At 31.2% G+C, this 22099-nt stretch overlaps 3 protein-coding genes across 5 annotated transcripts; 2 read left to right on the forward strand and 1 right to left on the reverse strand.

Moving 5' to 3' along the window:
* Nucleotides 1–1897: 1897 nt before the first annotated feature.
* Nucleotides 1898–4938, reverse strand: LOC101214959 (transmembrane 9 superfamily member 12). The gene is made up of 2 exons (XM_004139935.3): nt 4796–4938; nt 1898–4376 (listed from the first exon to the last, which is right to left on the reverse strand). The coding sequence occupies exon 2, from the start codon at nt 4368–4370 to the stop codon at nt 2391–2393; it is 1980 nt and encodes a 659-aa protein (XP_004139983.1). The 5' UTR covers nt 4371–4376; nt 4796–4938; the 3' UTR covers nt 1898–2390.
* A 6289-nt stretch (nt 4939–11227) lies between these two features.
* On the forward strand, nt 11228–17044 carry ANK (ankyrin repeat domain-containing protein 2). 2 transcript variants are annotated; one of them, XM_004139936.3, is made up of 9 exons: nt 11228–11406; nt 11561–11599; nt 12435–12622; nt 14076–14288; nt 14393–14541; nt 14650–14815; nt 15753–15845; nt 16405–16544; nt 16639–17044. In XM_004139936.3, the coding sequence occupies exons 2-9, from the start codon at nt 11569–11571 to the stop codon at nt 16736–16738; spliced, it is 1080 nt and encodes a 359-aa protein (XP_004139984.1). In that variant the 5' UTR covers nt 11228–11406; nt 11561–11568; the 3' UTR covers nt 16739–17044.
* A 1504-nt stretch (nt 17045–18548) lies between these two features.
* Nucleotides 18549–21601, forward strand: LOC101215671 (UDP-rhamnose/UDP-galactose transporter 3). 2 transcript variants are annotated; one of them, XM_031887174.1, is made up of 7 exons: nt 18549–18802; nt 18980–19087; nt 19219–19455; nt 20222–20406; nt 20484–20684; nt 20792–20953; nt 21073–21432. In XM_031887174.1, the coding sequence occupies exons 3-7, from the start codon at nt 19230–19232 to the stop codon at nt 21430–21432; spliced, it is 1134 nt and encodes a 377-aa protein (XP_031743034.1). In that variant the 5' UTR covers nt 18549–18802; nt 18980–19087; nt 19219–19229. The 2 variants fall into 2 exon arrangements, with proteins under 2 accessions (XP_031743034.1, XP_004139986.1); XM_004139938.3 differs by having other exon boundaries at nt 18799–19087; nt 21073–21601.
* Nucleotides 21602–22099: the final 498 nt, after the last annotated feature.

Here is a 22099-nt window from a genome sequence, read left to right on the forward strand (position 1 = left end):
TGAGGCCTTTACTTACTTGGATTTAAACCACATGCTCTAACACTTCTTCTTTAGCTCAATCTTGTCGAACACAACAACTTTGCAAGTAGCTTCTTGACAGGAAACTCAAAATTGAGGCTTGACCAAACAACACCGTCTCCTTTGGCTTCAACACTTTCAAGAAATCTCAACTTCTCTCTACTTGGCTCTTGACGTGAAATGGTGAGAAATGGGAGGAATGAGAGTCTTTTGTCTTTAAAAACACCCCTTGCATCCAAAAAACGCTAACCTTGTGAAATAGAATTTTTTGAACGATCTATCTGTCACACGCTTTTAAGTGATCTTGGTCGAGATCAACCGAGAACACTTAATATTCCTTTTCCTACATCCAGTCTCGGTCGAGCACAGTCTCAGGATGACTCAAGAGCTTTGAAAACTTTCTTCTCTATTTCCAATCTCGGTCAAACTCAAGCTTGAGATGGCTTGAGATTTGCTCTCTGCCTTTTCTGTCCTTCAATCTCAATCTACCACATCCCCAAGATGCACCGAGATTTGTATTCTTCCTTTTCTACTTTTTCTCTTGGTCAAGCAAGGCTTAAGTTTTTCACTTTTGTCTTTATTTTGCCTTCTCTTGGTCGAACAGGATCAAGTCCTAACACCTTGCCCCAAGATTTCTTTACTTTCGGTCGAGATTTTCGACAAACTCTTAGCTTATCTTCTCAACTTTCTTGCAAGCAAATGGGACAGAAGATATGGATATTACAGTCTAGGTATGTCATTGTTAAAGCAAGCATTCAAATCAAGGTTCATGTCTTATGACTAGCCGTTAAAAAGTCTCAAAATTCAAATTTAATTTCGACATCTTATATGATATTGTATCTTATATCAAATTTAACAAATTTATATTTTATAAAACTTTATTTTAGAAAATAAAAAATAATTTACTCTACATAGTTTAACCGATGAAAACAATAAAACATAAATATATTGAAATGTCAAATTCATGTGCAATGCACTTGTTATTGAAACTAGTATAACAAAGTACAAAACAAACCAATTAACTTGTTTATTTTTCTAATACAAATTAGGGGTGAGGTGAGAATATGAATCAAAAACTAGTTTTTTTTCAAGTACATAAAGTTCAACACTTTATTTTACTGTTTTTAATTTTATATATTTTATATATCATCTGATTTGATGACATATAAATTATATTTAATTTGGTATATCAATGATAAAATATATAGTATATGTTCATATTTCGGTATATGGATATAGAGACTATATTTTACGAGAGAAGAATATCATCATGAATATCGTTGATATATTAGATAATGAAATGTATCATTCAAAATACATATTTAGAAGTATAAGATTAGTATTTCAATTCTAGGTAAGAACTTGTTTAAAAAGCATTTCTTGTTAGCTTGGAAAGAACTCGTTCAAAAAGCATGAACTCGTTCAAAAAGCATTTCTTATGGATACAAAATATTATATTGGTGTATAGCCCTTGTGCGAAATTCAATTCATTTAAATTTAACAACGGTGTATCATCAGTATATTACGTAATTCATTTCAAGTACATCATTTTAAATATATATCAACTCAGTATGAATAATATATCAATTACATTAATCCAAAACTAAATTTAAAGTTTTGACATTGGTTTATCAAAATACTATATCCACAACCTGAAGAACAAAATAAAACAAACTCTTTAAAAGTGTTTTCTTTTTCAAAAATAAAATACTTCGAAGTTGATGTTGATGGTAAAGTGAAATCTTTCAAAAGTCAAATTGAAAACAATTTAACCTAAAATTAAACCATAACTTTGACGTACACAAGGAGTCAAATACTTGTCTTCGGTGTATTTCTAAAAGTAATAATAATGTTGACAGAAAAGGCAAAAACAAAAATGTGGAAAAGAAATGAATAACATGGAAAATATCAATAGAGAAAGCACAATTGGTCTTTCTTTTAAAGAAATACAATGAAATGGTATACAAAAATGGAAGGGCAAAAAAAAAAAAAAACAATAGTGACTACTGTCAAGTTTCAACTAGCAATTTGATTGGGTAGAAGCGCTGAATCAAAACTTGATCAATGACATTAAGAAACCAAGACAAATCTTTCTTTTTCTTTTTTTCATGGGATTTTGTATTGGTGGGACGGAGGTGGTGGAGATTTGCATTCTAAACATAGGTTGGGGATTCATGTAACTAGCAATAACTATCCCATCATCTCTCACTTCACTCCATATATAATGTAACAGCTCCAAAGACTATTTGCCTAAGAAACTTGCTAAGCTCAAAAGAAAGAAAAGAAGTATCAGACAATTCACTAACAACCAAAATGTTACCGAAAATCATCCGCTCCCCGAGCACGCAATGGTGGTGTGTTGTTGGCTGTTTCTAATCTATCTTTACTGATGAAAATAGGTAGTGAACAAAGTAGAAAGACATTAAGAAGCCGATGGTGCCTGTTGATAACATAATAGCCGTTGCCATGATCAATGAATAACCGAGATAAAGAATAGCTGAGATCGGGCCGCTCAAACTCTGCAGCTCAAAGACCAAGTAGTGGATGGAATAAAGGAAGACATAAAGAGCAACGGAACCAGAAGCAAAGAAAGCCTTCCACCACCATCGCCAATCTTCCACACAGAGATGCATGTAGGTAAGGACGACTGATACTTCAGCACACACAATAACCAATAAAGACAGAACTATCAGTAGGAAACCAAAAACATAATAAAATCTTCCAAGCCAGATGCTAGAAAGGATAAAGAAGAGTTCGATGAAAAGGGTTCCAAAGGGAAGGGTCCCAGCTCCAAGAATGAGAAGCCAAGATGGATACTTTCGAGCAGGGATTTCCCTAGGAATCTGGTTAGTTCTAACTGGAAACTGAATTTCCTCTGCTCGTGTGCCAAAGAATCCTCCAAGCAGGGTGAGTGGCACAGATATGCAAAACCAGAGAGCCAAGAGTTCAAAATATAGTGAGATGGGAATGGCACCAGTACTCTTGCTACTCCAAAGTATGAAGTTCAGTATGGTAAGAATGACAAAGACAATCCCAGGAAAGAAGCAAGCAACCGACCAGGAAACCGACCTCCACCCTTCTGACGTTCCTTTAATGGTTCTCCATGCTCGTACACCAACATAACCTGCAATAATCCCAAGGAAAAGATAAAGAATAATCATCCCTGTCAATAGCATTCCTCTTGAAGCTGGTGACATGAAGCCAAATGCTGTACAAACAACAGTAACAACTGCCATCCCCAAAATTTGAACCCCATCACCAACCATCACACAGAGCAGCTTCGAACAATCGGGTTCCCTGAACACATCCCCAACCACAAGTTTCCATCCTGAGAGCTCCTCGTTCATCTGCGCTTGAGATTCTTTGTCCAACTCCTCATACCTTGTCAAATCTCTTCTCACAGTCCTTAAGAATATGACAAAAACTATGCCTGCTAGGAAGAAGATTACCATTAGAGAATTCAAAATGGAGAACCAGTGTACTTTGGAACCCTCCATTCTCAAATATGCATCCCATCTTGATGGCCACCGTATATCACTTTTGATAAACTGCACTTCATAAGTGAATGACACTTGCTCTTTCTCCCTGATGATCTGGGACTTATCAAGTTCTTTCGGACAGTCTACACCTGTGATATTTTCAAGCATCTGATACTTTTTCATCACTTCAGGATCATGTTTAATACTACAAGGTTGCACCTGAAATCCAACAATCTCAAAACCAGAAGACTTCTTCCGTTCAGTTTGCGTAATCACACCCATACCTTCTTCCCCAGTGCCAATTATTTCCACGCCACTCCCTTCATACTCATGAACCAAGACTGTGAACTTTAGATGATTGATAATATAATCATCCTCACTATTTGATGGTGTATACCCAACCGGAAACCCAGTCCACTGGATTTTAACTCCATTTTGTTCAGTAAATCTCATGGCAGGTAAATTATCAAGTATCATGTTTACCTGATAGAGATCACGGGTTCTGTGTTTCAAAAGTTTCACTTGATCCTCATTCAAAGGCTCGGTAGTACAGAGGTAGACTGTTTCATTTACATTCATACGAAAACGATAAGGAGAGTTGTCGATCTGATCACCCATAAGCAACTCCCCTAGATTCTCTGCACTTTTCTTGACACCACCCGGTGGTTTGCAATAGGGGAGACTGTAATAGTTGAAGGGAAGCTCGGTTTCAATGGAAGTTAAGGAATTAACCTTTGCAAATATAGGATCCTCAGAGGAGTAAACATTCATGTAGCTTCCGGGAAGATAGAAGGCATCGCAATGATAGGCAAGAACAAGAAATACAAGTAAAACCCGACAGATTGAGGGCTTCCTCGAACTGGAGGAGGCCATTGGAAACTGAAAGAAATGCGGCAATCTCATTACCAATCCAACAAAACTTAAAAGATCCATTCACTAGCAAAAGCAAGAGCAATTTAAATCATAAAACAACAAGAAAAGAGCAACGAGATCTACAGAAAGAAAATGTACGAGATTCAAGGCAAATTAATTATTGAACCGCATTAGATCTGAAATATTTAGCGGATATATGGAAGAAAGGAATGAGATTCAAGGAAAATATTTGTCAAATAAGGAAGGAAAACAATGTTAAGAAGACGCTGGGAAATGACAAATTCCGATGAAATTCAAATTGCACAAACAGTGATGAAATGAAAAATGGAATCAATTGCAGAGAAAGAAAGTGCCTTAGAACCAAAAATTGAAAACATATAGCAAGAAAATAGGCAAAAAAGATGAGATCTAGGTCGAGAACCTACCACCGACGCGGTGCGAGATACTCACGAAGCGCAACGGACGATACAGAGTGAGTATTTTGTTGGGTGTTCTTGATTTTTCGTTGCACTGGGAATTAATATTCCTTTGCTCAAAATCTTTAATATATATAATATTCTTTTACTTGAGAAAATAAATAAATAGTTAACGTTTTCTATCCTTCCAACAAAAATTGTAATTTAGGTTTTTCAGTAAAATAGTATACCATAGTGCAAGATTAACTTAAATTTTTAAAAAATGTACTAAATTCACTAATATTTTACGTAAATATAAGATTTAGATGACTAATTTACTCATTTTTATTATGAATAGTATATTAAAATAATAAAAAAATGAAAAATGACAGTGAACCATGATTAATATTTGTTTTAATATTTATTTTTATTAGATATTTTATGTAAATATTGTAAGTGATTAATTATATTATAGTAATATTATAATAAAAAAAATTCCTAATTATTTTTATTTTCGTGATTTTGTTTAAAATATATTATCTCGATCTCTCTCACTTTTCAATCTCTCTCTGTCTATTCTTTCTTTCGTTTTGCATCGTTTTTATATATTCCACCTAATTATAGTATATATTGAATAATACGGTATATATTTTATGAATGAAAATTTCTTATATCAATTTGTTTATAGAAGGTAGACCGACAAGGAAAGAAATTAGGAACGTGGGTTACGGTTTAGAAAATTTTTAAAAAAAGAGGTAAAAGTTTCCATCTTCGAAGACATTGAATATTGATTTCATTTTCTTCACAAAAGATGTCGAATAATAGAAGATTGGAGGAAATATAAGTGGTGAAGAAGAATAACATCGACGGCCGACTGCTACAGTGATCTTTCAAAAAAAAATTGACAATATGCTACCAAACGGAAGAAAAATAAATTTTTTTAAGGAAAAAATATGTGCTACGAAACAGAAGAAGAAAGAATATACGAAACAAAAAATGAAAGGAAAAAAGATTAACTGTACATTCTGTAGCAAATCAAAAGGGAAGAAGAAAGCAATTTTTTGAAATACAAATCGAAAAAGAAAGTCGACACCGAAATGGATGATCGTGAGAAAAAAACTTTTGGGTTGGGCATGAATTGAAAATAATTATTTTATAGTATAATAAAAAAATATTATTACCATGTAAGATAATGATTTATATCATATTTAAATTATTGCAATAGTATAATAAAAAATATTATTACCATGTAAGATATGATTTATATCATATTTAATTATTGCAAATGTAATAATATTCATTAAACAAAATACAAAAAATATATATATATATATTTATATTAACAATTAAGAAAGTATCATTTACCTAAAAAATTGAGTATAATATAAATAAGGAAATAATTTAATTTTAATTTTAAAAATTATATATAATTAACAATTATGATAAAGTTATAATTGTTCTAAAAATATACGAAAACCTAATCAAAGAAATAAATTATAATTTAGGACACATTTGTAAAATTTCCTAATAGATTTAGGTCTTTTGTCTAAATATTTCAAAATAATATTCTAATTAAATATGATAATGGGTGTGATGTCTATAAATAGAACATTAGATATTAGTTTTCTTACTGCCTCATGCAAGTAATTCACTCTTTCTCGTTAAGAAAATTAATTATGTTAAGTGAGATCAAGTGAGAGAAACACAATCTCTTAGAAGATCATTCATGGATCAAGGTTCGTGTTTCTCTGGCTAAGTTTAATTTGTGAAAATCATGTAGTTCAAAGATTTTGATATTTATTGTTTTATATAATGTTATGGTTTTATCGTGTATTCATAGAAATAAAACTTACATACGGTATCAGAGCCTTGACTGAGAACTTATGATTTTTCATTGATGTGTAAGATATAAATTATGTTTTTGCTTAAAAATAATTTTGTTTGACTTTTCTTAATAGATGAACAACTCTCTTAAATGAGAAAAGATTAACCAAATAATAATAGTAAATAAATAAATGAATCAAAAGATATTTAAGAAATCACCAAAAACTCGAGTTTGATCAAGTTTTCTTTGGTTGATTTTCCTGATGTAATTGTTTTTGTTTATTAATTTATTATTGCTTTTGATATTGAAGAATGCACGTAGATTTCCAACTTTTCCGACAGAATCCGGATCTAAATTTCGTGGTTAGTACTGTATATATTCAAAATATATGAAACATGAGATATATTTTAGATGTTCAATTAAATAGGCAAGCAAACGAAAATATAGTTTTAAATGTGATACATTCTAGGGTTTATTAAGTTTCAAAGTAACCAAAGTTCTTGCATTGTGATACATTTTAGGGCGTAATGAAAACATACTCAGTGTTTATTTAACTTACATTGTGATTTACATATGTAACAAAAACTTACTATGTTGATTTAAAATGTATTATTGATTTACATAAGTTAAATAGTAGTTAATTTTGTAAATTTTTTATTTAAATGCAGTGTCAAAAATGGTTAGAATAAGTGAAAGATGTCTAGAACCCAGAAGTAGGAAGATTAGATAAACAAACATGATCCAATAATTATTGATGATGCAGAGATATATTTAATATTAACTATTATAAGATGTTACTGTATTGATGTTTCATATGTATATTATTTGTTCCATAGGTATATACATAATCATAACCAAATAAAGAGGAACCGAAAAAAACAATACAAGTAATTTATGTATAACATAAACGTTTTAAATATATAACATAATATATTTTATATACCATTATAAGATTGATATGAATAATCAGGCAAAAGAAATAGAAATTTTTGCTTACAAACCAACTGTGTGGAGGAGCGTGAAGAGAGGAAATCAACTATAAAAAATAATGATATCACATTTCACAATAAAATTTGGATTCGCAGAGCTAAAGAAAAAAAAAATTAGAGCTCAATAGTCAACCATTCGAATGACCAAATTTCAAATTGTTATTACAAGGACTTCAGAAATTTGAAGTTCAATAGGATAGATTTATTGTTGAAGGTTATGTGCTGATTGCTAGACAATTCTACTTTGTCACCGTTAAAAATATGAATAAATTATATTACATAAGTTTTTTAAACTAAATTTTATAAACTTTTAGAAAAGAGAGTTGACAATTAAATAAAAATACAAATCAAGAGAAGTGACAAACACAAAGTTTTTCTCTGATACAAGTACATATAGATATTCTTAAACACATGACAATTGATGTGATTTTTTTAACAATGATTTCATAAATCACTACCAAATAGCTATTATTTAAGGATGTATTTTTCTATTAGTGCGTCTTATTCTATTGTTGTTTGTGTGGACCTTCGAATATGTTTTTCACTTTCATTGATACGTCTATAGATTTACATATTAGACCAAACCTAGAAACCTCTCGATTTGATCAGTTTAGTCTTTAGTAGATAGATCGATTATTCACTCAACAGTTAATGAAGATGTTCTAAAGTGTAATTTTTACATATCAACTTGAAACATTGATGAAATGTAAAAGAATTTCGAGAGATATAATTTTAAAACAAACACATCTAGAAAACCTTACAACAACTAAATAAATATATATTGAAAAGAGAGAGAAAAAGAAAAGGTCTACCTTGAAACTACAGGATTAGAATCATGCCATCAAACAAATATATTTTCTTTGTTGAATGCTATCCAATTTGTTTGCAAACTTGGAACGTACACAAATGAATTTTTATAGCAATCCAAAACTCAACTAATGAAAAATAAGAAAATTATCGTTTACAATTGAGTATAATATAAATAAGAAAGTAAATTTAATTTAATTTAAAAAATTATATACAATTAATAATTATGATTAGGTAATAGTTGTCCTAAAAATATACAAAAGAAAAAAAAAATCTAATAATTTAAGAGGTTTGTGAATTTTGGTGGTAGATTTAAGTTAATTTTTTTATCTAAATCTTTTTAGATTTTAAACACTCAAATAAATTCAAATTATAATTTTTAATTAGCTCAAATTTCTCATTCAATAATATCTTTTGTATGGTTATATTTAGTTTGGTTTGACTACCTTTCAACTTATCTCTACAATTTTACCTTTTCTTACCGTGAGCTTCTGAAATTCACAACATCGTATATTACATTTTTTATCTCAAACATTTCATTAAAAATTTATGAAAAAAGCTAACAATAAATTAGCTCTAGTTTTAAATTTAAGCTTCATTTTAATTCGCTAAATAGACGTAGTCATAACAAATCAAATAAAATATATCTAATTAAGAGTTGTTTTTAAATATTACAAAATTAATAAAAATATTTATAATAATCTATAGTTGCTTGTATGGGAACTGCACATTATTGTCCTAGAAAAGAAAAGAGAAAATAATAAAAGGAAATCCGTGAATAAAGTTGGCCATTCATTGGGCAGATGTGGATTGCATTGCCCCACTCAAACTTTGTGGACACACCCATTCCATTTTAATTCTAAATAAATAATATTTGTGGTAAATTTAAATTTGACGCTAAAACTAAATAAATAAATGAAGAGTGGCTCTAAATAAAAATATTAAATATTTACTAAATATAAAAAAAAGAAGAAGAAAAAATTTAATGATGTTTCAATTTATACGACTCAGTACCATATAAATAGAAAATCAGAAGATATTGTTGACCAATTTCCACTAATTTTACATTTTTAGAATGAAGAATATCTCAAAATCTATTCACAATTTTTGTTAACTAATATTTTAAAAAAGAAATTCAAGTTTTGAAAAGTGTAAAAAATTAGCTTTCAAATAACTGATATGTATGTTTAGAATTTTTTGACTAAAAGTATTTGTTTAAGAGAGGAGAAAAGCATAATAAAAGAAAGAAACAAAGGTAAACCTTGAAGCCTTTTATCTTTTTTTTTTTACCTAAATTTATAGAACAAACACAAGTGTTTAAAATGTTTCTTTTTTCTTTCAAAAATATAATATAAGTTTTGAAAATTTTAAGCTTCAATTCATATCCATTTTATTTTTCTTTTTTGTTTTCTATAATAAACAATGATTTACATTATTATTCCATGGTTAAATTTATAGTCACATTTACAAAAAAAAAAAAAAAAAACAATATTTGGAAAGCTACATTTTTTTTGTTTTTAAAATTTAGGCCTAGATTTTTAAAAAAACTATTGGTAGAATTTAAACGAGAATGAAGAAAGTTGGAGGTAGAATGAGTGTTTTAAAATAAAAACAAAAATAAGATAATTACCAAATGAGAGCTTACTAACAAAAAGTTTCCAAAAGTTGGTTTAGTTAAAAAGATAGTTAATTTACATATATACAACAAAACCAAGGAGTATTTACGGATCTTGTAACAAAAAAACCATAAAACCACAATTAATTATTTTATGGATGGTTGCTTGGCTTTTTTTTATTGTGTAAATATTTTTGCGTTTTGTTTTACTTTTCAAAGAATTCGAGAAAATATTTCACATAGCTTCTAGTTTTAGATGGTAAATAAAACAAACGTGAAACTCATATATGTAACCGTGCATATAATTAAAATTATAAAAATATTTAGGTTAAGTTTGATATTTTTAAAATTTAGATATTTTCTTGTAACTATTTTTCTCAATTGATTTTCATATTTTTTAAATTAAATATTTAAATATTTAGTTTTTCTCGATGATTTTCATATTTTTTAAATTAAATATTTAAATATTTAGTCAAATTCTAGAAACAAAAAAAAGTTTAAAAAACTACCTCGACTTTATTTTTTAAAAATTGTATTAACAATTATATTAGAACAACCGATAGACTTTGCATCTACTTGGCTTTTATTTTTAAAGTTAAATAATTTTATTAGGATAAATAAATGGTTAATAAAAAAATTATTTTAAGAGTTTTAAAATTATTTATAGGTAAGTTACTGACATTTTTTTATTCTAATTATATGTACCAATCACCTCAAAATTTGTGTATAAAATAAGATAAAAATAAAAGTTTAAATTTGATCTATGAATTTTTTTGAAAAGATTATTCTAACATAGAATTAGATCAATGTAAATACGTTTAAGCTTAGAGTTTCAGGGATTGAGCTTCTTACTTGAAATACTTCTAACAATATTTTTATGTCCTCGAAATCTCTTTTATAGAAATGTGAGATGGGTTAAACTTATGAGTTATGATTTTTACTAATAAATATGTTGTTATCATTGTGTATTAATTGATTTTGAGAAAATCCAATCTAACAATGTCAAACTTAGAACATACCATTTGAGAGCCATCTTTGAGAACTTCACTCAAAATAATGGATATTATTTTTATCAGTTTACATTTATAACGATTTCTTATTTAAATGAAATTATATTCATAAAATAATAATAGTGATGATTATTAGGAATAGAAAAAAGAAAAAAAGAAAAAAAAGAAAGAAAAGTATTGAGAAGCGATTGGGATAGGTGATAGACGAAATAAGTGAAAGTGATTTATTATCTTCATATCTACAATCTTCTGACCTCCCTCTACTTTTCTTTGGATTGAGTTTCTTCTCCAGCCATCCGGCTTTTGCTTTTGCTTTTGCTTCTGCTTCTGCTTCTGCTTCAACTTCAATCTCCAAATCTCCATCGCAGGCCGTTTTTGAAGTTTCCTCTTCAAAGGTTCTTTGATTGCTTCTCAACCCTTCTTTCTTTTTCCTCTTTCTTTTCATTCTTTCCTTCTGTTCAATTTCTAGTATTCAATTCCCAAATCATAGTTTTTCTGATTCTTCTGCTTTAACCCTTCTCACATTTTCTTTCTCTTAATTGACTTCAGTTATTCCCATGGCTTCCACGACCAAGGATGTTGCTGCTGGTAAATTCCTAATTTCATTTCTAGTCATTCCAATCCATCATATATATTCATATTCTGTATCCTAAATTTCAGGTGTTGGGGGTAATTTCTGGGTTTTTCTTTAAACATTTATAAAGGGGTTTTTTTTTTTTTTTTTTTTTTTTTCTGTACAAGTTCCTGTTTAGATTTAGGCTTTAATTTTGAGCGGCTGGAAATGCATATCAATGGAGAGCATTTGATGGTTATAGGAATTGTGTTTCTTGGTTAATTTAGCCTCTCAATTGGATAATAACTTTGATGAAGTTAATTTTTTTAGTGGAACTAGTGTACTATGGTTTAAGCTAGTTGTAATGCTGCTTGTTCTACAGCGGTAACGGTTCGTTTGATATGCACAATGCAACTTGGGTTTGACTCCTTGTAGGATCTCATCTCTTTAAGCGAGCAAAAACGGAAATATATGCTCGACCGTCCACCCATTTTGACTCTTGATAAGATTTTTCCCGGCAGGATAAGGAGATGAACCTAGTTTCAAAAGAATACTGGGGTATTGGTTAGTGCAAAGAAAGAAGCAAACAAACCAGAGTGTTGGGGAGTTTTTCTATTGATGTGACGGAGTATATACTTCTGTAAAGAAGAATTTGGGATAGAGGAAGCTAACCATGAATTTTTTGTACTATTTCAAAAAGAAAATTTTGGTGTGTAAATCTTCTTGGCTCTCCTTCCACCTACATTCATCTTCACAATATCAATAAACACATTAAATTTTTCCATCTCTTCATTGTTTTAAAAAGTTATAGTTTCTTCTGAACTCTTCTCTCTTTTAGTTTCTTTCTGACAATCTGTTATCCATTTGCAGATGAGAAGACAGCTTTGTCAGAGACCCAAAGCGCCAAAAGTGAAACATCGAAGAGTGAAGCATCCAAAAGTGAAACATCCTCTGCAGAGCAGCAGCCAGATAAACCAAAACCTACCCCTGCTGCACCTCATGAAGGAGAATTTCCTCCAAATCCTTTTGATTTCTCAGCAATGACTGGTTTGCTTAATGTAAGCCAACTTCTTTCATGTCTAAGATATATTTAATTTTTGAATGACTGACATCTATTCAGTCTTATAATTTATTACAATTTCATGTACTTGGGTCTACAATTACTTTGTTATTAGTTCGTGGATTTTATTTTCTTTATCAAATATGAGTTAGAAATGACGTTCGAGGTGACGAGGAAGCAGTTTCTAGAATTTAATCTGCATGCAGACATGAATAAGGTGGATGCCTAAGATATCTACAAAAGTTTATTTAGTCCACGATCAAGCTGAAAGAATATAAGATAATGGTAGATTGGGTAAACTCTTTCATTTTAATTTCTTCTAAGTTTTGGATGGGGAAATTAATTTCCTCCAGGTGTGCACTGAATAAGGTGAATGCCTAAGACATCTAGGATAGTTACAAAAAGCTTTGTCGATTGGGATATAAAAGAAGATAAGCTGTAGTGTTGAAATATAGGAGAACCTTTACACCATGACATAAGTAAAAAAAAATACAGCATCCAAAAAACTATCAAAGTAATGACCTTATCAAATTGATTATAGAGCAAATATTGGTTACTATGCTATCTCGTAATCCATTGTTATAGTGGTTGAATTTGGTTTTCTTATTGTTAGTGTTAATTTTGGGAATACTCTAGTTGAAAAGGTTATTAGATCTATTCTATGTTTAAAAATATGTAAGCTGACCAATGTAAAAAGGGAGACATAGCCTCTATATCTAACTAAGAGGTCATGGGTTCAATCCATGGTAGCCACCTACCTAGGAATTAATTTCCTACAAGTTTCCTTTGACACCCAAATGTTGTAGGGTCCGGCGGGTTGTCTCGTGAGATTAGTCGAGCTGTGTGTAAGCTGGTCCGGACACTCACTGATATAAAAAAAAAGATAAATGTAAGCTGGCTATCTTTAAACTATGTAAAGGTTAAAATATTATATGGAATTCCTCACGTCATCCTATTTTGAAGGGGAGGCGTAATAGTCAAAGGACTTGCATTTAACCAAGTTGTTGATTGATTTCAAATTCTTGCCCAAATGATTTGTGTAAGGAAATTATATTTATGTCATGAGTTACCCAACTATCAGAATTCAATGTTTTGGGAACCTAATGGTTTCACATAGGAAGATTTGGTCTTTTAATACTATAAGATTTTAGCTTCATTGATATTGGATTTACATCTCAGTTGCATGTGCAATCCATGATGCCAAAAGATGTTTTTGGATTTTGATAATGGGATACAATTTTTTTTTTGGAAAGACAAACAATTTCATTGATAAATGAAATGATACTTGAATACAATTTTTAGTGACTGAAAACTTTTGAAACGTGTTAGAGGAAGTTGTGGATATCGAGGACCGTTTGTTTACCAGAGAAAAAGAAGACTGAACTTATATTGCATATTTTATTTTCATGCTTCGAAATGTAAAAGCAAAAGAACCTTTGTTTTCCTTGCAGGATCCCAGCATTCAAGAATTAGCTTCTCAAATAGCAAAAGATCCTGCATTTAATCAGATGGCGTCGCAACTTCAGAAGACTTTTCAAGGTGCTTCTGCACAGCAGAGTACTCCTCAGTTTGATACACAACAATATTACTCTACCATGCAGCAGGTCATGCAGAATCCTCAATTCATGACAATGGCCGAGCGCCTTGGCAATGCTTTAATGCAGGTATTTGTTGTTTATTGAATTGATATGCTTTCACATTGTTCTGCATCCCCTGTTTTTGAGAGCATGTAGCCAGAATGATATGATTTTATTTTACAATTTTCCAGGATCCATCCATGTCTAGCATGTTGGAAACTTTTGCAAATCCATCAAATAAAGAGCAGCTTGAGGAACGTATGGCACAAATCAAGGAAGATCCCAGTTTGAAGCCAATTTTAGATGAAATAGAGACTGGTGGTCCAGCTGCCATGATGAGGTTATGGTTTTTATGATTATTATTTCTAGTCCTGCATCAATTTTTGGAACAAATTTGTCTACTAGGTTACATAACCTTCTGTTAAAGAGAGAAAGTTTGCTTTCTTAGGTATTGGAATGACAGAGATGTCTTGAAAAAATTAGGGGAAGCAATGGGTTTTGCAGTTTATGGAGACGCTGCCAATGCCGAAAGTTCTGCTGCAGATGATTCAGAAGAAGTGGGGAATGATGATGAATCTGTAGTTCACCAAACTGCCAGTGTTGGTGATGCTGAGGTACATGATTATTCATCACAATTTTTTTGTTGTCAAGGTCCATTTCATTATGTTCATGTGAAAGAACCATTTCAGTCCAATCATCGGATGAAAACTCATTTATAGCGGTTGTATACTTGGAATTGTCTTAATTAGTGTAACATTTACATATTTTCCAATGTTTGCTTTTTATTCTACGTTGTTTGGTTGCCACTTTTCTCCGCTGTTTTTATGTTGTTTAAATCTTAGTTTAATTATTGGAGTAAATTTTGGTTTACTTTATGCATGATTCAGAGAATTAGTATCTTCTAATTGCAATGGTAGGGTAGTTTCGTGAGGATTGTTAAGCTAGACCAACAGACGAACAATGCATTCTTGTTTCTTTACCTGTAGTAACAGTGTTGTTAATCTATTTAGATTATAAGTAAATGTAGCCCATGGAGAGCTATTTCTTACTATCATAATTAGATATAAGGTGATATCTGTAGGTTGCTGATTGTCCTTCCCATGTGACAATATTGTGGCTTATCATTTTTATCTTCAATATGGTTAAAAAAAATTAGAAACTCTGTTGCGGACTATTCTCTTTTTTGTTTTTGTTAATAGAATTGCATTAAAATGACCTGTTGGTTTATGTACAAATTTTTCTTTATAGTATAAAACCAATTGGTTCACGGTCACTCTCTAGTCTTTTTTCTGTTCACAATCATAAAGTAAAAAATATATTTTTATCATTATCAATTTGCCTCATTGAAATGAACTTTTTTATTTCATTTATCAATAGAATTGTTTCTCTTCCCAAAATATTCATTTTTTTATTTATCCCACCCCCTTGTTCAGAGAAGTAATTAAATAACTTGGAGTTTGTTTCGTGGTGGAGACTATTAGAGTGGAGCAGGGTGATATCCAAGCGATAAGAAATAGTGTGCCTAATCCAGGTCTTATTTGTGTTTTTTAGGGCTTAAAAAATGCACTAGCAGCTGGCGCGAACAAGGATGAAGAAGATTCAGAGGGAAGGACCGCATTGCATTTTGCATGCGGGTATGGCGAGGTATGATTGCTTCTTGTGAGATCCTTCTTTCAAACTTCTTATTTTCTTGTCTCAAATTCTTGGCATCTTTGTGTACTTGGGATGTTGAGTACATTTGCCATTTTATTTATGACAAATTGATGATGAGAACTAAGAAGTTTGATGGCTACCAATCTAGGATTTAATATCCTATGAGTTTTTTTTTTTGTACTTAAATATTGTAGGGTTATGCGAGTTGGTCCAAACACCCATGGATTAAAAGAAAACCCTGATAAAATCTGTTTTCTTAGACAATGCTATGATTCATGGTTGCTAACTTTACACTGATTAAGATGCAAACATACAGCTGGGCTGTTTGCTAAATTGGTTGTACTTGGTATTCCAGTTGGCTAAAAAATATATATTTTTTATTTTGTTCTTGGTATTAGCCTGATTCTACTTCTGGCATGGGTAAATTCATAGTTCATCTGCTATCAATTTGCCTTGTTTCTGTTTTCGACAATCTGGAAATCTTTGTTTTACTTTTAAACTGAGATATGACTAATCTCCAACATCCCTACCCCTCCTAACAAAAAAACAGACTAAGTGCGCTCAGATCCTTCTCGAAGCTGGAGTGAAGGTGGATGCACTGGATAAGAATAAGAACACTGCACTTCATTATGCAGCTGGTTATGGCAGAAAGGAGTGTGTTGCACTATTACTTGAGAATGGCGCGGCAGTGTAAACAAACAGCCTTTAGATTGACATTACTCCATTCAGTTCTCTTTTTTTTTTTTTTTCTCTATTTCACTGTTTTATCCTCTTCTGCTTGCAGCACTCTCCAAAACTTGGATGGAAAGACTCCCATAGATGTTGCCAAGCTAAACAACCAACACGAGGTGCTAAAATTGCTCGAGAAGGATGTTTTCCTGTAAACGTTGATGACACAGGAAATATTTTGTCACAATTCGCGCACACCACCGGTGTTCCAGTGTTGTTGTGATTATCTGCGTTCGAAAAAGTTACTCAACTTAATTTAAGTAATGCGATTTTCATTAGAATGCTATATAGTCAGACGAAATCCTTTCCTTATTATGAGGTTGTGCTGTGTGAGCCTTTTGTTATTTGCATTGTGCCTGAGATTATGTACTGTCTTGCTACTTGGCAAAAGAGTGTCCTGTGTTCAATTCTTTCTCTTGTTTTAAATAATATTCAAATTCAAATTTGCAAAACTTTTAACTTACTTGGAGAAAAGATTGAAAAAGTTATTAATCTTCTGAAGCAATTTGTTCCCTGTCTCTTCATAACAGTTAAAAGTTTTTAGCATTTTTTCAAAGAGAAAAGTGGGGTTCAAAATTCAAATGTTCTTCAAGCATGTGCTGTTAAATGTTCCATTTTGCAGCTCAGATCTGAAATCAGGTGGAGAAAGCCAGGCAAAAAAAGAAATTTTAAGCTACCTTATAAAATCCTTTTGTTCCTCAATTTAGTCTCTATTATAAAAAAAATCTCTTCAAAACAAGTGTCTAAAGTTTAACTTTTTTATTATGTAACCACTCATTCTTTCTGGTTTGTAAAATATAATACAATTCCTAATCAATTTATTGTCTTAAGGCATTTAATTAAAAATTAACAATTCTTTAATACACATTCATACAGATTCGTTACAAATTATAAAATAGCCTCTGGTTAAAGAGGTTACCTTTCCAAATTTGAAATCCAAAGTTAAATAAATCGCATTATCAAATAAAGTTTAAAAGCTAAATTGTTAAATTGTTATTGGTCAAAGTAAGTATAGCGATAACTACTTCATTTTTAGTTTTAGATTATTTTAAGTTTAATTGTCTTCTTTACAATATACGGATGTGAAAGATTAAACTTCATATTTTAAGATCAATATTACATTTTCATTATTAGTTGAACAATTCTCACTTTAACACCATTAATAATCGTGTTTGGAATTAGGGTAGGCATAGACTTCTTTTAAAAAGACGAATAGTCAATTGCACAATCAATAGTAGAGGTACCTTCAATATTGAAGATTCTTCTAAATGGTTTAAAAGTCAATTCTAAAGGGAGGTTTACCTTTCTGTCATTGTAAATATAGCTTCAACCAAAAAGTGTTAAAAGCACAGCACATGCCAAGTGACAAAGTAAAATTTAGAAACACAAATAACAACCCAACCCCAAGTTTAAAATATTACATGTCTATTATTTATATTATATTTTTATTAGTGATATTTTGCCATTTACTTTTTATATTTTATGGATTTTTGTATAATTGAATAGAAATATTGATTCATCATTCGTATCGGTATCCAACTTACGGAATGAAAATTTAATACTATAATCACAACTTACCTAACTATGAGAATCTTTTTATCATATATTTACACAACCATACATGTGTACATACTTTTCTTTTTGTTAGGAAGACTTTTTTAGTTAAGTTTTAAATGAAGAATGTACTTTTAACTTTTCTTTTTTCCTCCTCTCTCGAAGTTTGCTTTATTAATGCATGCAGCCACCGTAGTTGTATTTATGAGTAGCTATAGAAACTAGCAAGCTAAGACTTTTTGGGACAAAGAATAAAGGAGTAATTTCCTTGGGAACTAATTAGAAGGCTCGAATTTAATCTCTAATTATTGTAAAATCAATGGTAGAACAAAAATGGGATCATCACACATCAAAATGGTTTGGAAAGAGAAAGAAAGTTGGGTTGAAAACTATGAAAAAGGAATTAATTTAGTATTATAAGATGAACAGTGATGAACCGTAACATGAACTTGGAATTAATATCCATTACAAAAGTATTCCATTCCATCCTTTCAAAAATGGCGTGAAGTAAAGAGTTGTGGAAACTGTAAATACGTGGGGCTACAATATAAAAAGTTGATAAAAGATAAGATTGAGATTTTGTAATCAAGATCCACAAACTGTTTAGATTACACAAAAGAGTGTAGTTTACAAATTGAAAAGAAAAATCCAAAATTTTGATAAAGGTGAGAAACACAGAAGTGTAAAGGTTGGAAAGCAAAACAACTTGTCTCATTCTTCACTCCACCTTTAGAAAGAAAAATAAAAGAGATTATTTTATTTCTTGAAACTCGAAAAACTTTCATGGGGATTTGTGGTGGGATCGTTAAGTTTATTAACGTGCTGGTTGCTCCAAAATGCAGCAAAATCCAATTGAAATGAAGAAGAAATAAGCTGAGGCTGTAGAGGAAGGGAAGGGCCTTCCTTCCATTGAGCGTAGACTTTTGATGTTTGCAGCAACAATTTCGGAGGTAAAAAGATTCAAAGTACTTTGAGCATTTAAAAACATTGTAACTTGACCCACAACACTGATTAAGTTCTCATTTTTCTCCCGTTTTTATTCTCATTTCATCTTTTTCATTTTTTATTTTTGGTTTTCCAGCTTCGTTTCTCATGAATTTGGGAGCAGTATCTTTGAACAAAGACAAATCCCCTAAAAAAAACAAGTTTTTTGATCTTGATTTGAAGAAGAAGAAGAAGCCAAAGTCGATGGAGGATAGAAAATCATCATCTTCTGTATCAGATGTTGGAGCTTGGAGTATGAACATTTTCAGCTCTGTGGGCATTATTATGGCTAATAAGCAACTCATGTCTCAAACTGGCTTTGCATTTTCCTTTGGTTTGTATCTCTTCTTTCTTCTTTTGTTTCAAATTTCATTACCAGAAGCCTTGCAAGCAATTTGTTGCATTTAAGGCATGCTCTGTAGTGATTGTGAGTCTGAAAATCACTCCCACACATCAAATTTGATTGTTTAGAATTAACTTGTTTTACACTTTTAAACTCAACTTTTGTAATCTTAGAAACTGATTTTCAACGTCACAAAAGTGATTTTATTTTATAATAATTTGAACTTAGGTCTTTTTTCTACAACTATTTGGTCTTTGATTTTTTTTAAAATCATTACCCATAAGTTTCTATGTCTTGTGATTGCATTTCTAATACTGTTTAAAAAACGAAGCCAAGTTTTGAAAATAAAAGAAATGGTTTTCAGAGACGTATTTTTATTTTAGAATTTGACTATAAACTATAAACATAGCCTTAATTGAGAAGACAAATCAGAAATTTCTAAAGCACAAGAGTTGAAAACGAAATCATTATTAAACATAGCCTTAATCTGGTCATCACACTCTTCAGATAAGCATAGCATTACTGGTTTGTTTCTCTTTTGATGAACATATTACAACACCAAAAAGATGGAAAAGGAGTGAGCTTTTAATTAGATCATAGAAAATGAACCTGAAAATTTTAACTTTTTGGTAGCCAATAGCGACTGAACGAAACGGATTTAATAGAACCTGTCAATAACTTACGAATGATCCACATGCATATATTTCATTTCATCAATTAGTTGCTTTGATCCAAGGCTTTCCCTCCTGTGTTTCAGCTACAACTTTAACTGGATTTCACTTTTCTGTCACTGCATTAATTGGTTGGATTTCAAATGCCGCTGGCTATTCTGAATCCAAGTCGGTTCCCTTTTGGGAGCTTCTTTGGTTCTCCATTATCGCCAACACGTCGATAGCAGCCATGAACTTCAGCCTCATGTTAAACTCTGTTGGATTTTATCAGGTTCAATTCTTGCCTCTCTTACTCTTAGTTCTCACTCATCATCATCGACCATAACCGAACTTTTTCGCTGCTTGTAGATATCAAAGCTAAGCATGATTCCAGTGGTTTGTGTACTGGAGTGGATTCTTCATGGAAAACAATACTCAAGGGAAGTGAAGATGGCTGTTGCCGTGGTCGTTGTTGGTGTTGGAGTCTGTACTGTAACTGATGTCAAAGTTAATGCCAAAGGCTTTCTTTGTGCCTTGGTAGCAATCCTATGCACATCACTGCAACAAATTGTAAGCATTTCTCTTTTCTCTCTATAAATTCACATCAAACTCAGCAATTAAATTTTAAGAGCCAATTATGAAACATCAAGCTGGACACTTTTGCTTTGATTAAACAGTCAATAGGGTCATTACAGAAGAAGTACTCAATAGGATCCTTTGAATTGCTAAGCAAAACAGCTCCAATACAAGCACTTTCCCTTCTAACAGTTGGTCCATTCGTTGACTATTGCCTTACTAGCAAATCTCTACTCAAATACAACTACACTCTTGGTGCATTTGTAAGTTGTAATTCCAATCTCACTCTTCCCCATCTCGTATTTATTTTGCTTTTGCTTTCAAAGTTCAACCAAGGACTAAAAAGAATCCAACCCATATCTATCCTTAATGAATGTTGCAGTGTTTCATATTACTCTCATGCTCCCTAGCTGTGTTCTGCAACATCAGTCAATATCTATGCATCGGGCGATTCTCGGCCGTATCGTTCCAGGTTTTAGGTCATATGAAGACAGTATGCGTGCTGATGTTGGGTTGGCTGCTGTTTGATTCAGAGATGACACTGAAAAACATATCAGGGATGGTACTTGCAATTGTTGGGATGGTGGTTTATAGCTGGGCAGTTGAAAATGAGAAAAAAGGCAATGCAAAGGCCACTCCTCAGATAAAAAGCCAACTTTCAGATGAGGAGTTGATGTTGATGAAAGAGGGTATGGATGACAGTAGTTTGAGAGATGAAGAGCTTGGTCAAGTCTCAAAATGATAAAAATCACTCTCTTTTCTTTCTTTTTTTTTTTTGCTCTTCCATTTTTTACCCACCAATGTGGATTTTAAAGTCTTCTAAATGGCTATTCTAAGAGGTTGACTTGATTTATAAACATTGAGATTGTTACAGTTTATTTGAATAAAAGTATTTGAAATTGTTTTGCTAATGTATGGTGGTTAAGAGGTAGTGATACATAAACATATAAAGAGGAACATATGAGAAAATAGCTATCTACTTTTGTTACAAAACCATTTTAAAGAAATGTAAAGAGTTTAAAGATTATTCTATATTTGAAATTAGGTTAAAATGTATATAACCTTTTGATTGTCATATCATCACTTTTATTTTTCATATTTGATTGATTGCTTTGTGATTAAATTTTCTTTACACGTCTAATTATTGTTTGATAACTATGGTTATTTAATTGCTATCCTATATTTATTTGTTATCTTATAGTTATTTGATTGATACTCGATATAAATCATATATTTATTTGTTTTCATAACTTCAATTTTCTTTTGCCAACAATGAGGGCCAAATCACTATTCTCACGGTTTTACTTGAAAAATTGGGATATTAAATTACTAAACTTCCGTGTTTACTTACTAGAAAATAAAAAGAGGATTCATCATGCCTAATTTTTAGTATAATATATCGAGTCATT

Source organism: Cucumis sativus, chromosome 6 (genome assembly GCF_000004075.3).
Source record: "Cucumis sativus cultivar 9930 chromosome 6, Cucumber_9930_V3, whole genome shotgun sequence".
Taxonomy (NCBI): domain Eukaryota; kingdom Viridiplantae; phylum Streptophyta; class Magnoliopsida; order Cucurbitales; family Cucurbitaceae; genus Cucumis; species Cucumis sativus.